This window comes from Oncorhynchus masou, chromosome 32, assembly GCF_036934945.1.
Source record: "Oncorhynchus masou masou isolate Uvic2021 chromosome 32, UVic_Omas_1.1, whole genome shotgun sequence".
NCBI classification, from domain to species: Eukaryota; Metazoa; Chordata; class Actinopteri; order Salmoniformes; family Salmonidae; genus Oncorhynchus; species Oncorhynchus masou.
Window position 1 is genome coordinate 72,761,241 of NC_088243.1, and position 12,638 is coordinate 72,773,878.

The window sequence follows — 12,638 nt, forward strand, 5'->3', positions numbered from 1 at the left end:
CGATCCATGGCTGTGCCGAGACTTTGCAACATATTCGAATGCTGCTGGACGCGCTCCTCCACAGGTCGTGAAGGGCTGTGTGCACCTGCTGACTCCATTGGTTCGGGTGCTTGTTTCTGTCATATGTCTAGGTGATGCGGGTAAGGCGGAGTCAGTTCAGGACACAGAGATGATTAATAACCGTTACTTTACTCAAAAACAATAAACCAGGTGTGTATAATGAAGACAAAACAAATCGAAAATGAAACAAGGATCGGTGGTGAATAGAAAACCGCCGAACTTCGGCGGAAGTTGTGACAGCATGGTCAAGGGGAATTCCTTATTATTACGTGAATATCGACTCAGATTATACAAGGGTATTAATTAATTTAATTAAAGGCTATTAACTAATGAAACCTGGCAAGATTTGTTCTCTGTATTTTGTTCATTACTTCCTATCCAACAACCGCTGCATTAATTACCTCTATCATGTTTTCCTCTTTAATGGAGGGTGCTCAAGTGTGGCGCTGCTGTCATTTTAGGGCCAAACGGGTAAATTTGATCTGGGTACAAATCTCTGAGGGTGTTAGTGTGTAATAAAGCAGATTTGGTATGTAATTAACTGCCTAATCTCTGTCTCATAGCAACACTGAAACAGTCACCGTGGATCACAGTCTGGAGATGGTTGATCTTCCTTTGCAGATCCTAGTGCAGGAGATAGATTACAAACCAGTGGAACACATTCATTATAAACTCTTCATGCAGTTTGCCTGTGAAAGTGTGTACAGAGCCTTCAGAAAGTATTAATACCCCTTGACTTATTCCACATGTTGTTGTGTTACAGCCTGAATTCAAAGTGGATTGAATGTTTTTTCTCTCACCCACCTACACACAATACCCCATATTGGAAAAGTGAAAACATGTTTTTAGACATTTTTGAAAATTTATTAAAAATTAATTACAGATATCGAATTTACTTAAGTATTCACACCCCTGTGTCAATACATGTTAGAATCACCTTTGGCAGCGATGACAGATGTTAGTCTTTCTGGGTAAGTTTCTAAGAGCTTTGCACAGCTGGATTGTACAATATTTGCACGTTATTATTTTATAAATTCTTCAAGCTCTGTCAAGTTGGTTGTTGATCATTGCTCGACAGCAATTTTCAAGTCTTGTCATATATTTTCAAGCTGATTTCAGTTCCAACTGTAGATGATTACAGGAACATTCAATGTCATCTTGGTAAGCAACTCCAGTGTATATTTGGCCTTGTTTTTTAGGTTATTGTCCTGTTGAAAAGGGAATTTCTCTCCCAATGTCTGTTGGAAAGCAGACTGCACCAGGTTTTCCTCTAGGATTTGGCCTGTACTTAGCTCTATTCCGTTGCTTTTTTTTAAAACTCCCTAGACCTTGACAAGCATACAAATAACCTGATGTAGCCACCACCATACTTAAAAATATGGAGAGTGGTACTCAGTGATATGTTGGATTTGCCCCAAACATAACGCTTTGCATTGGAAAAAATATGTTTTAAATTCACTTCTCGGCTGAGGGACATTACAGATAATTGTATGTGTGGGGTACAGAGATGAGGTAGTCATTCAAAAATCATGCTTAACATTTATACAACTTATTATGTTACTTGTTAAGCACATTTTTACTCCTGAACTTATTTAGGCTGGCCAAATGAAATGAAATGAAACAAGACATTTCCTATTTTAATTTTTAAAATTATTTTCTTAAAAATGTCTACAAAATAATTCCACTTTTGACTTTATAAGGTATTGTGTGTAGGCCAGTGACACAACATCTCAATATGATTAATTTTTAATTCAGGCTGTAAATGTGGAAAAAGTCAAGGGGTGTTAATACTTTCTGAAGGCACTTTATGTGTTCTGTGAGGAAAATGTTCATATATTTCCTGTTCAGGTCATGTGTTACAGTTGGTCATGTGGTCATGTGTTACATGTATACTGTGTGTGTGTTTTACTGTGGACTGACTCAGAGGTGACTCAGAGGTGTGTAAGGTGTATGTTTGACAGCAGATCATCTCTCTAAAGATTCTTCTGCTGTAAAGATAGGTGCAAGGTAAAAATATATATATATATGTAAAATAGCTGTTTTCACATGTTGAATTTACATTGCAAGATCACATGTGAAAAACAAGCACATGTAAAAATCCACATGTGAAAATCAAATATGCAGTATCACATGTAAGAACATTCCACATTTACTCCAATGTTCGTGAACTAAGTAATTGTAAACAAACACTGTATAGCTTAAAACCATAATTAAAACTATAATTTTGATGTCATGGATGGTCAGTCCTTGCATCCAAAGTGTAGTCTATGGATTTGAGAGTGGTTACATATCTCTCCAGCACCATACCTCAACTTTTTACCGAAAAGGGCGCGGGAGGACACTTAATATTTCAATTAAGGATTGCTGCTTTAACCACCTTTAACAGTGTAATAGTTAGGGCTGTGGTGGTCACGAAATTTAATCAGCTGGTGATTGTCAAGCAAATAACTGTCAGTCTCACAGTAATTGACCGTTAATTAACATAAAGACTTTTAGCATCTCCTGGCTTCCACAAGCCACTGATGCAGACCTTTGTGACATCTACATTTTAAAACTCTAATAAATCCATGTAATATAGCCTGCACCATCAAAATATATCCATTATTTATTTTAGACAGGTCTAAAGAAGTAGTCTATTTCAGAAGAACAGATTAGCATACTCTGAGTTGTCGCTATGTCAGATCCTGATCTGCCCATGTCAAATGGCTGTTGATTAACTACACTAGTTCATTTTGCAGACAAAATTTGCTTAGAATTGTGTGGCATTATTTTATAGTATGAAGAATACAATTGAACAAAGCTGAATAAAATCTAAATATTTTCTCAATGATTTGAGGGAGTGAGCGCACATGCTGCTATTCTGTGTTGAGCGGTTAACAAACAAATAGGTACTCCTATAGGCTTAATTTAGAGTTATTAATGTAAATGTAGACGTTCTACAAACGTTGGGCTATATGTTGTGATTTTTTTACATTGTCAGGCTGCGTGATGTGACTCTAATGATTTGAAAAAAGTTGCTTGAAAGGCATTTGCTTTGTTTTTTTGTGCAGGCTCTCATTCACAATTTGACAGGCACTTGATAATGCCTTGAATATCACGGCGGCACCCCCTTTGTGGCCGTAATGTACTCTAAAAGAATCCATGCCTTTTTGTGGTCTTTGTGGCCTTCTCCCATCACGTGATCGCGTCTTTCTCACAGGCTACAAGTGAAGACAGACACATCGGGGACGCAGCTCCGCACGTCCTCATCCAATTCCGAGGTGCATATTGAAGATATTGGAAGAACTGTCCACATTTACTTTTGTCAGCCAACAAGATGAGTAGGCGTAATGAACAGCAAAAGCACTAGCCTATGTCAATCTACTATCCCCCATAGTACAAAAGTCTACCTATTCTATTCTGTGCGAGAAATAAATATTCCAAACATATTCTGGGACAGTTGTGGGATGCAATAGATCCCAAATTAATAGAACCACTAGCATCAAAAATACTTTTTTACGCAATGTGGCTGACGCAACAGATCAGAACATTTAGCTTAAAATGTTGATAAAATATTATAAGTGCAGAAATCCCAAAACAAACGCAGCAATCCATGCAGCAATCCAAAAACACCATTATAAAAGTGACTACAAATGTGATTGTGCATGTAATGCTTTTATTTTAAAGGGGAATTTTTATGGTGAAAATTATCTTTTCCAAACTTGAAACTCACTCGCCACTTATGAATTCCAGTTAGGCTCTAAATCCCTTGTAAAGCGGATTAATGCTCTTAATTTTAAGGAGTTATTTGGCCACTTTAGTTGTGATACAAACCTTATCAAAGCATATAAACCTATGGGCTAGTCTATATGAGGTGTGCGACTATGATTAGAAAAAGACGGCACTTTCTTATGCTGGGCATCATTCACATCATGATAATATATAATAAACAAGTGATAGGCTAATATTGTCACCCATCAGAATATTATTGATTTAATCTTTGTCTTTAAATATACTAAATAATATATTTGTGAAATTTGTTTTGATTTAGAATGGACTGGTACCATGCACCTGTCTCGAAACAGGGGCAGCGGGGAAATTACATGTCATCTATGCACTTAAATAGCGAATGGTGGACCCTTTCCCATGGTTGATGTGCTTAATATTAGGAAAGTCGAGAAATAAATATAGTAGGCCTTGCCTATTGAAACCTGATGGGATCCTCCTCTTTTTAGTAGAGGCCATAACTCTGTTTTCTTGCGCAATTTCATATCCTATAGAAATGATGCGCAACATAAGCTAATGGGCTCTAATGAAGTGTTTGATTAGATTTTTGAACACATTTGCATTGATGTCAGTTCCAACTGCAAAGTGATTAGAGGGACAATAGAGTGCTGAGTACTAGGCAGTTAGCGAGTCTAGTAGGCAATAACCATCAGCAGCATCAGAGCTTGGAGTAGCCTAATTACCATGACTAAACGGTCACGTGGAATCTGACTGGTGACCACCGGTGTGGCAATAATACGGTCACCGCAACAGCCCTAGTAATAGTGTTATTATATGGTGCAAACCTCTAGTGAGTGAGTTACTTTTATGCCATTAATATCAAGCAAAACTTCTGAAGTCGAGAAGAACATTCTTAGAATTGCAAACAAAAATTATGATATTGAAAGCAAAACACAAACCCCAAAGTATTGATCGCAAAACAAAACATTGCATGGAAATAATGTTTACATTTGAAAGCAAATGAATTGCTTTCAGTGAAAAAAAATGTAATTAAATATGCAATTGAATAAAACACCGCCCTCCTTACTGCAATTTCTCCTATTGGTTATGTTACCCTGGCCTTTGCTTCCTCTTGCTTTTTTTCCAGTTGGCACATTCATTCGAGCCAGCACATTAATTCCAGCAATGTAGCACTCTGCATTCAATTGCTGGTTTCCCTTTGAAGCTAAGCAGGGTTGGTCTTGGTCAGTCCCTGGTTGGGAGACCAGATATTGCTGGAAGGGGTCAAAAATAAATGTGTGAAAAGAATGTCAAATTTGGGGGGAAATATACATTTATTTCTTGGTAGTTTTTTTTGTAAGGGAGGTATGTGTTATAGACCTCTGATATCACTCTTTACCAAAACAGACTGACAGGTCAGATTCAATTTAAATGCGCTAAGTGTTCTCTGTGGTAAAATGTCATGGACAGGTGGTTAGCAGTTATGAATAGCAACGGTGTCACAACACAACTGCCAATGGAAGAGAGTTGTAATGGATGTAAACAAGTTTTGAGTACTGTAACGAACTGAACAGCACATGTTGTTCTTGACGGTGACTTTAAATTCACAGTTAGGATAATGTACACACACACACACAAACATGTCATGGTCTTTTATTTTTCAGTGCATGAAGTTGAAACGTGAAACTATGAACCGTTTGAATATTCAGAACAGTACAGTACAATCTCCTGCAGATATATTAACATGCTAATGACACCAGGAATATACATCTGAAGAATTAACAACTCATACTGAACTGGAAGTACGTCTGAGTGTGTTGATGCATGTTAACTATACTGTGAATATTCAGTTATTGTGATCCAGCAACACTTTTCCCTCCAGAATAATCCACATGCTAATAATGATACCTGGAACTGAGCTCTTAACACATGCATCACCTTGTGTTGTAAAATGGGTTCATGACACAGGTTAACCATATCATATCCTACTGTCAATGGACATCATCTCTGTTGTGTGACGATCCTCCCACTCTGTCTGCTTTATTCTCTCTTTGTTGTTTCCTTATTAGGATGCTGGTGGGCGGAGTTGGGAGGGTCGTCAGCTACATGGGAAACACCTGGGCCCGGTGTCTCCCAGGATAAATACACCACTTACCCATTCATGGAGGAGACTCTCTCCATGCAGACAGCTTTATAGATTTGGTTGTGTTTCTTGGTGTTTTTTTGGTTGTTTGCTTGAGCATCTTTCAACACCCCCCATTATCACATTCATGAATGCAAAACACTCACTTATACTACTGATCACTGATTACACACACCCTTGTATATTATACTTAGTTACTTATTAAATAAATATATATTTTGTTACTCCTTATCTCCACGTTGTCTCCCTTTTGTTACGGGCTTTGAGCCGGTTCGTGACTGTTGTCACCAGGGCCAATCTTCTAATGTTCTACTGGACATAATCTCTGTTGTCACCAGGGCCAATCTTCTAATGTTCTACTGGACATAATCTCTGTTGTCACCAGGGCCAATCTTCTAATGTTCTACTGGACATAATCTCTGTTGTCACCAGGGCCAACCTTCTATTGTTCTACTGGACATAATCTCTGTTGTGACCAGGACCAATCTTCTATTGTTCTACTGGACATAATCTCTGTTGTGACCAGGACCAATCTTCTATTGTTCTACTGGACATAATCTCTGTGGTCACCAGGACCAATCTTCTATTGTTCTACTGGACATAATCTCTGTTGTGACCAGGACCAATCTTCTATTGTTCTACTGGACATTATCTCTGTGGTCACCAGGACCAATATTCTATTGTTCTACTGGACATAATCTCTGTTGTGACCAGGACCAATATTCTATTGTTCTACTGGATGTCATCTCTGTGGTGAAAAGGACCAATATTATATTGTTCTACTGGACGTCATCTCTGTGGTGAAAAGGACCAATATTATATTGTTCTACTGGACGTCATCTCTGTGGTGACCAGGACCAATCTGTGACTCTCAGACTTTAATATAGAGGAATATTACCGCTCTCTTATTGACAGGGAGTTTATTTATAGTGGCTGTGAAGGTCAATGTATTTCGATGCTGCAGTACGCGCGCGTGTGTGTGTGTGTGTGTGTGTGTGTGTGTGTGTGTGTGTGTGTGTGTGTGTGTGTGTGTGTGTGTGTGTGTGTGTGTGTGTGTGTGTGTGTGTGTGTGTGTGTGTGTGTGTGTGTGTGTGTGTGTGTGTGTGTGCACGCGTGTATGTGTGTCGAACAGAACAGAACAGTAGACCTGAGAGACTGAAGGAGCTTCACTGTCTGTCACAATCAAAACACCTGTATTTTACCACAAATCTATATATCCATTAACCTGTTCAAACATCCATCTATCCATCCATCAATTTAACTATATGCCTATTTACAAACCAGTCATTCTCACATTTATCCATCCATTTTTTCAACCATACAAATCCTTTCAAATAGTAGGCTATTTATAAGAAATTATGTGAAAATTATTTAAATAGAAGTAGTTGATTGGGGCCACATTTTTTGAATATACTCAAATATACAGAAAATAAGTATTTAAATAACACAGTATCAAATGCACATGTATTAGAACTCAGGTCTGACACAAACACACACTGCTAGAAGCACAGAGGTCAATTTCAGTATAACGGTTTTGGGCACACAGCAGTTATGCTCATGTCTCAGACCTCTCTAGGGAACATCTAGATGTGACAGAATTTGTTAGGAAATTATGATAGTGTAACAGCCACACCTTGACTGCCCCAAAGTGCTGATCTGGATCACTCACAGACAGACAGACAGACAGACAGACAGACAGACAGACAGACAGACAGACAGACAGACAGACAGACAGACAGACAGACAGACAGACAGACAGACAGACAGACAGACAGACAGACAGACTGACTGACTGACTGACTGACTGACTGACCACAGTAGTTCAGTTAAGGTTAGTACAGGACAGTACTGTAGAGACAGACTGCTACTCTATATCTACTGTCTCATCAGTGTAGAGACAAACTGCTGTTCTCTATCTACTGTCTCATCCGTGTAGAGACAGACTGCTGCTCTCTATCTACTGTCTCATCCGTGTAGAGGCAGACTGCTGCTCTCTATCTACTGTCTCATCAGTGTAGAGGCAGACTGCTGCTCTCTATCTACTGTCTTATCAGTGTAGAGACAAACTGCTGCTCTCGATCTACTGTCTCGTCAGTGTAGAGACAGACTGCTGCTCTCTATCTACTGTCTCGTCAGTGTAGAGACAGACTGCTGCTCTCTATCTACTGTCTCGTCAGTGTAGAGACAAACTGCTGCTCTCTATCTACTGTCTCGTCAGTGTAGAGACAGACAGCTGCTCTCTATCTACTGTCTCGTCAGTGTAGAGACAGACTGCTACTCTCTATCTACTGTCTCGTTAGTGTAGAGACAGACTGCTGCTCTCTATCTACTGTCTCATCAGTGTAGAGACAGACTGCTGCTCTCTATCTACTGTCTCATCAGTGTAGAGACAGACTGCTGCTCTCTATCTACTGTCTCATCAGTGTAGAGACAGACTGCTGCTCTCTATCTACTGTCTCGTCAGTGTAGAGACAGACTGCTGCTCTCTATCTACTGTCTCGTCAGTGTAGAGACAAACTGCTGCTCTCTATCTACTGTCTCGTCAGTGTAGAGACAGACAGCTGCTCTCTATCTACTGTCTCGTCAGTGTAGAGACAGACTGCTACTCTCTATCTACTGTCTCGTTAGTGTAGAGACAGACTGCTGCTCTCTATCTACTGTCTCATCAGTGTAGAGACAGACTGCTGCTCTCTATCTACTGTCTCATCAGTGTAGAGGCAGACTGCTGCTCTCCATCTACGGTCTCATCAGTGTAGAGGCAGACTGCTGCTCTCCATCTACTGTCTCGTCAGTGTAGAGACAGACAGCTGCTCTCTATCTACTGTCTCGTCAGTGTAGAGACAGACTGCTACTCTCTATCTACTGTCTCGTTAGTGTAGAGACAGACTGCTGTTCTCTATCTACTGTCTCGTCAGTGTAGAGGCAGACTGCTGCTCTCTATCTACTGTATCACTCTGGGTAGAAGCTGCCCTTAGGGACAGGTCTAGGATCAGCATTTCTTCCATAGGTGGGTGCGTGCGTACGCGACAGTGTAAAGCGTACTCCAGCCAGGCTACCCAGGAGGATCGTGTTCAGTATGAACATCCAGTGATATTCTTGTTTTGTTGTTTCACTCCAGGAGATCAGAAACATGCAAAATGAAGAGCTGATGGGGATCAGACGAGAAGAGGAGATGGAGATGTCTGACGATGACGTGGAGGATACACACGATCCTGACGACTCAGGTACACACACACTACACACATACCACACACATACCACACACACACATGCACACACTCTACACATACCACAAGCACACATACCACACACACACACACACACACACACACACACACACACACACACACACACACACACACACACACACACACACACACACACACACACACACACACACACACACACACACACACACACACACACACACACACACACACACACACACACACACACACACACACACACACACACACACACACACACACACACACACACACACACACACTCAGAAACACATTAGGCATGTTCTGAAATAAACTGACCAAGACTCACCTCCAAGAACACATAAAACCTTACATAATTCTGCCCAAAAACAATGACAATTTATCTCAACCAGTGGCGTGTGTGATTTTTACTGTAGGTGCGCTCTGATATCGCCTCGTGATAAACAATACCCACTTTGTCAAAGGCAGGGAGGCAAAATATTTTGCTTGTCCATTCCCAGCGCGCCTCTCCAGGGTGCTGTTCGAGAGACGCAACTCTGCAGCACTCCATCAACGTTCAGTCCCAAAAAATCATCTAACATAAATCATGTAGCAAATCTAGGATATGGTAGATAGAGCATTTTCTGGAGATAAAATATATGACAATGTATTGAGACGGACACTTTTTTACATCATACAGGTATCAAATAGGCTAACCTAAATGGCGCCCAATCAAATAAAATGTGCTGTCACATTAAAAAGAAATACATGTCCTAAAAAAGTTAAATGGACCATAGGAAATTGACAATCATGCTACTCACATCCGCTGTCCAGGAGTTTCACCCTGTGAATTGACGTAAATTGACATGATCAGTGGTTTCAAGTTTGTATCCATACATTTTTGACAAGCTGATCATAGAAATAAATAAAATACTTCTGCATTTCCTGCTATGTAAACACATTGCAAATAGGCTCACGATAACTCCTGATGAAGTCGGGTAGCTGATATTCAGAGCTTAAATAGCCAAATTGATTAGTCACAGGAATCGGGACTAATAAAACCAATGCAATGGTCTGTTTTACAAATGGGCCTACCACATGGATGGGCCTACCACATGGATGGGCCTACCACATGGATGGGCCTACCACATGGATGGGCCTACCACATGGATGGGCCTACCACATGGATGGGCCTACCACATGGATGGGCATTCATAAACTTCCATTGCGGTAGGCTACACCCTAGTAAGCATGAGCCCAAGCCTAAGTCTTTTTTCATCTTTTTTTGTTCCTGTTCAGACTTATTTTTTGGTGTTTTACAAACGGTAGGCTTACCACATCAGTAAGCACAGACCGACATCTTTTGGAAATATTTTTGTTGGTGCATTTCGGACCGGCATTGATTTCCACATCCAATGACATTGGTTTTGGGTATTTGGTCATAGACGTCTATGAATGACATAATTTCAACTTTCATTCAGAACCATAAATTAACCTTATTTCATCGTCCAGAAAATACATATTTTCAACGTCTTTTCACCTTTCATTTTGAACCAAAATTTTACCTAACTTCATTGTCTTTTTAATGTTTTTTTCAATGTAATTTTGCTTTTCTAGTTTTGCGGGGGATGGCAATTTATGATCTCACCGAGGATGTCAGAAAGGCAAGGACCGGCCCTGATTAGAGAGGAGTCGTCAGCTCATTCACTCTCTAAATTACCAAATTAAGTACAGTCTTCTCCAGACTGTCTGAGTGTGTGTGTTTATGAAAAAGAGAGATTGCACACAATTGGTAGACACTCTAACACTCTAGTTGGTAGACACTAACACTCTAGTTGGTAGACACCAACACTCTAGTTGGTAAACACTCCAACACTCTCTATTAACACTAGTTGGTAAACCCTCCAACACTCTTTAGTTGGTAGACATTCTAACAGTCTAGTTGGGAGACACTCTGAGGGTCGAGTGTCTGCATGTTTTTGGTTTTTCCTTTCAATTAAGACCTAGACAACCAGGTGAGGGGAGTTCCTTACTAATCAGAGACCTTCATTCATCAATAAAGTACAAGGGTGAAGCAAAAACCAACTGACACTCGACCCTCAGTGGAATGAGTTTGCCACTTGTGCTATAGAGACTCTATGAAATGATAGTCATTTCACTCCAGCACCTCAGAAATACACATGAATGAGACTGACACTGCAGGCAGCTGACACTGTGAATGGACTGGTGTTGTGGAGATTATTCCCTGGCCTGCCTCTATAAATGGGGATGCTCATAGTCACAGCTGTAGCAAAGTGTGTGTGTGTCTGTGTGTGTGTGTGTGTGTGTGTGTGTGTGTGTGTGTGTGTGTGTGTGTGTGTGTGTGTGTGTGTGTGTGTGTGTGTGTGTGTGTGTGTGTGTGTGTGTGCGTGTGCGTGTGGGTGTGCGTGTGTGTGTGTCAGCTCCTTCAGCTAATTTCAGTGCTGTTCTGGGCACCAGTGAAGTACCATTAAGGTCGTCTTTACGCAGAACATCCTGTTTATGTCTGCTGAGCCAACAGAGCTACTGATGTAAAACAGATTGAAACAGACCATAATATTCACCTGGACATTTAGATGACCCTCTGCTTCTCTCTAAAGCAGTTAGAGAGAGAAGGGAATGGAAGCCAAGAGAGCGGGGCTAACTGCTACAATCAGGTCTCCATTTCAAGTGTGTCATTTACTTTCTGCTTTTGAATTGTTGTGGTCTCTACCGGTTAAGACCGCCTACCTAATTTCTATGCAGAAATATGCAAATGTAATCATCAGCCAAGCAGGGTTTGATTTCCACCTTTTCATGTGTGACCTTGCTTATTAGAAAACACTAACAATCATTGTCAGGAGGCTGTCACAATGTTGGAAAGGAATGCTGTAGAGAAGGGCACAGGATGTGGCAGGGAGACAGGTGTTGATGTGACACCCCATCATATTTACAGTCTCAGTCACACCTGCTAGGGATTCATAAAATGCAGGACCACAGGGGGAGGGCTTGTATATATCTCCTCCAATCCTGTTTAAGAAGCCGAGTCTCTGTGCTCTCAATCATAGACAGGTGGTCTGTTTAACCTATCGGCAGACTTGAAGAGGAACACCTGTATTCTGGGTTGGTGCTTCTACATTAATACAGTGCAGAGTGGGAATGGGTTGGTGCTTCTACATTAATACAGTGCAGAGTGGGAATGGGTTGGTGCTTCTACACTAATACAGTGCAGAGTGGGAATGGGTTGGTGTTTCTATACTAATACAGTGCAGAGTGGGAATGGGTTGGTGCTTCTATACTAACACAGTGCAGAGTGGGAATGGGTTGGTGCTTCTACACTAATACAGTGCAGAGTGGGAATGGGTTGGTGTTTCTATACTAATACAGTGCAGAGTGGGAATGGGTTGGTGCTTCTATACTAATACAATGCAGAGTGGGAATGGGTTGGTGCTTCTACACTAATACAGTGCAGAGTGGGAATGGGTTGGTGTTTCTACATTAATACAGTGCAGAGTGGGAATGAGTTG

At 40.7% G+C, this 12,638-nt stretch overlaps 1 protein-coding gene across 1 annotated transcript in view; it reads left to right on the forward strand.

Annotated features, from left to right (window-relative positions):
- Window positions 1-12,638, forward strand: part of LOC135526554 (ecto-NOX disulfide-thiol exchanger 2-like) — an 83,248-nt gene that overhangs the window by 26,673 nt on the left and 43,937 nt on the right. Inside the window, exon 5 of the mRNA XM_064955043.1 lies at window positions 9,027-9,132. Within this exon, the coding sequence (XP_064811115.1) occupies window positions 9,027-9,132 (106 nt within the window). The remainder of the gene's footprint in view (window positions 1-9,026; window positions 9,133-12,638) is intronic.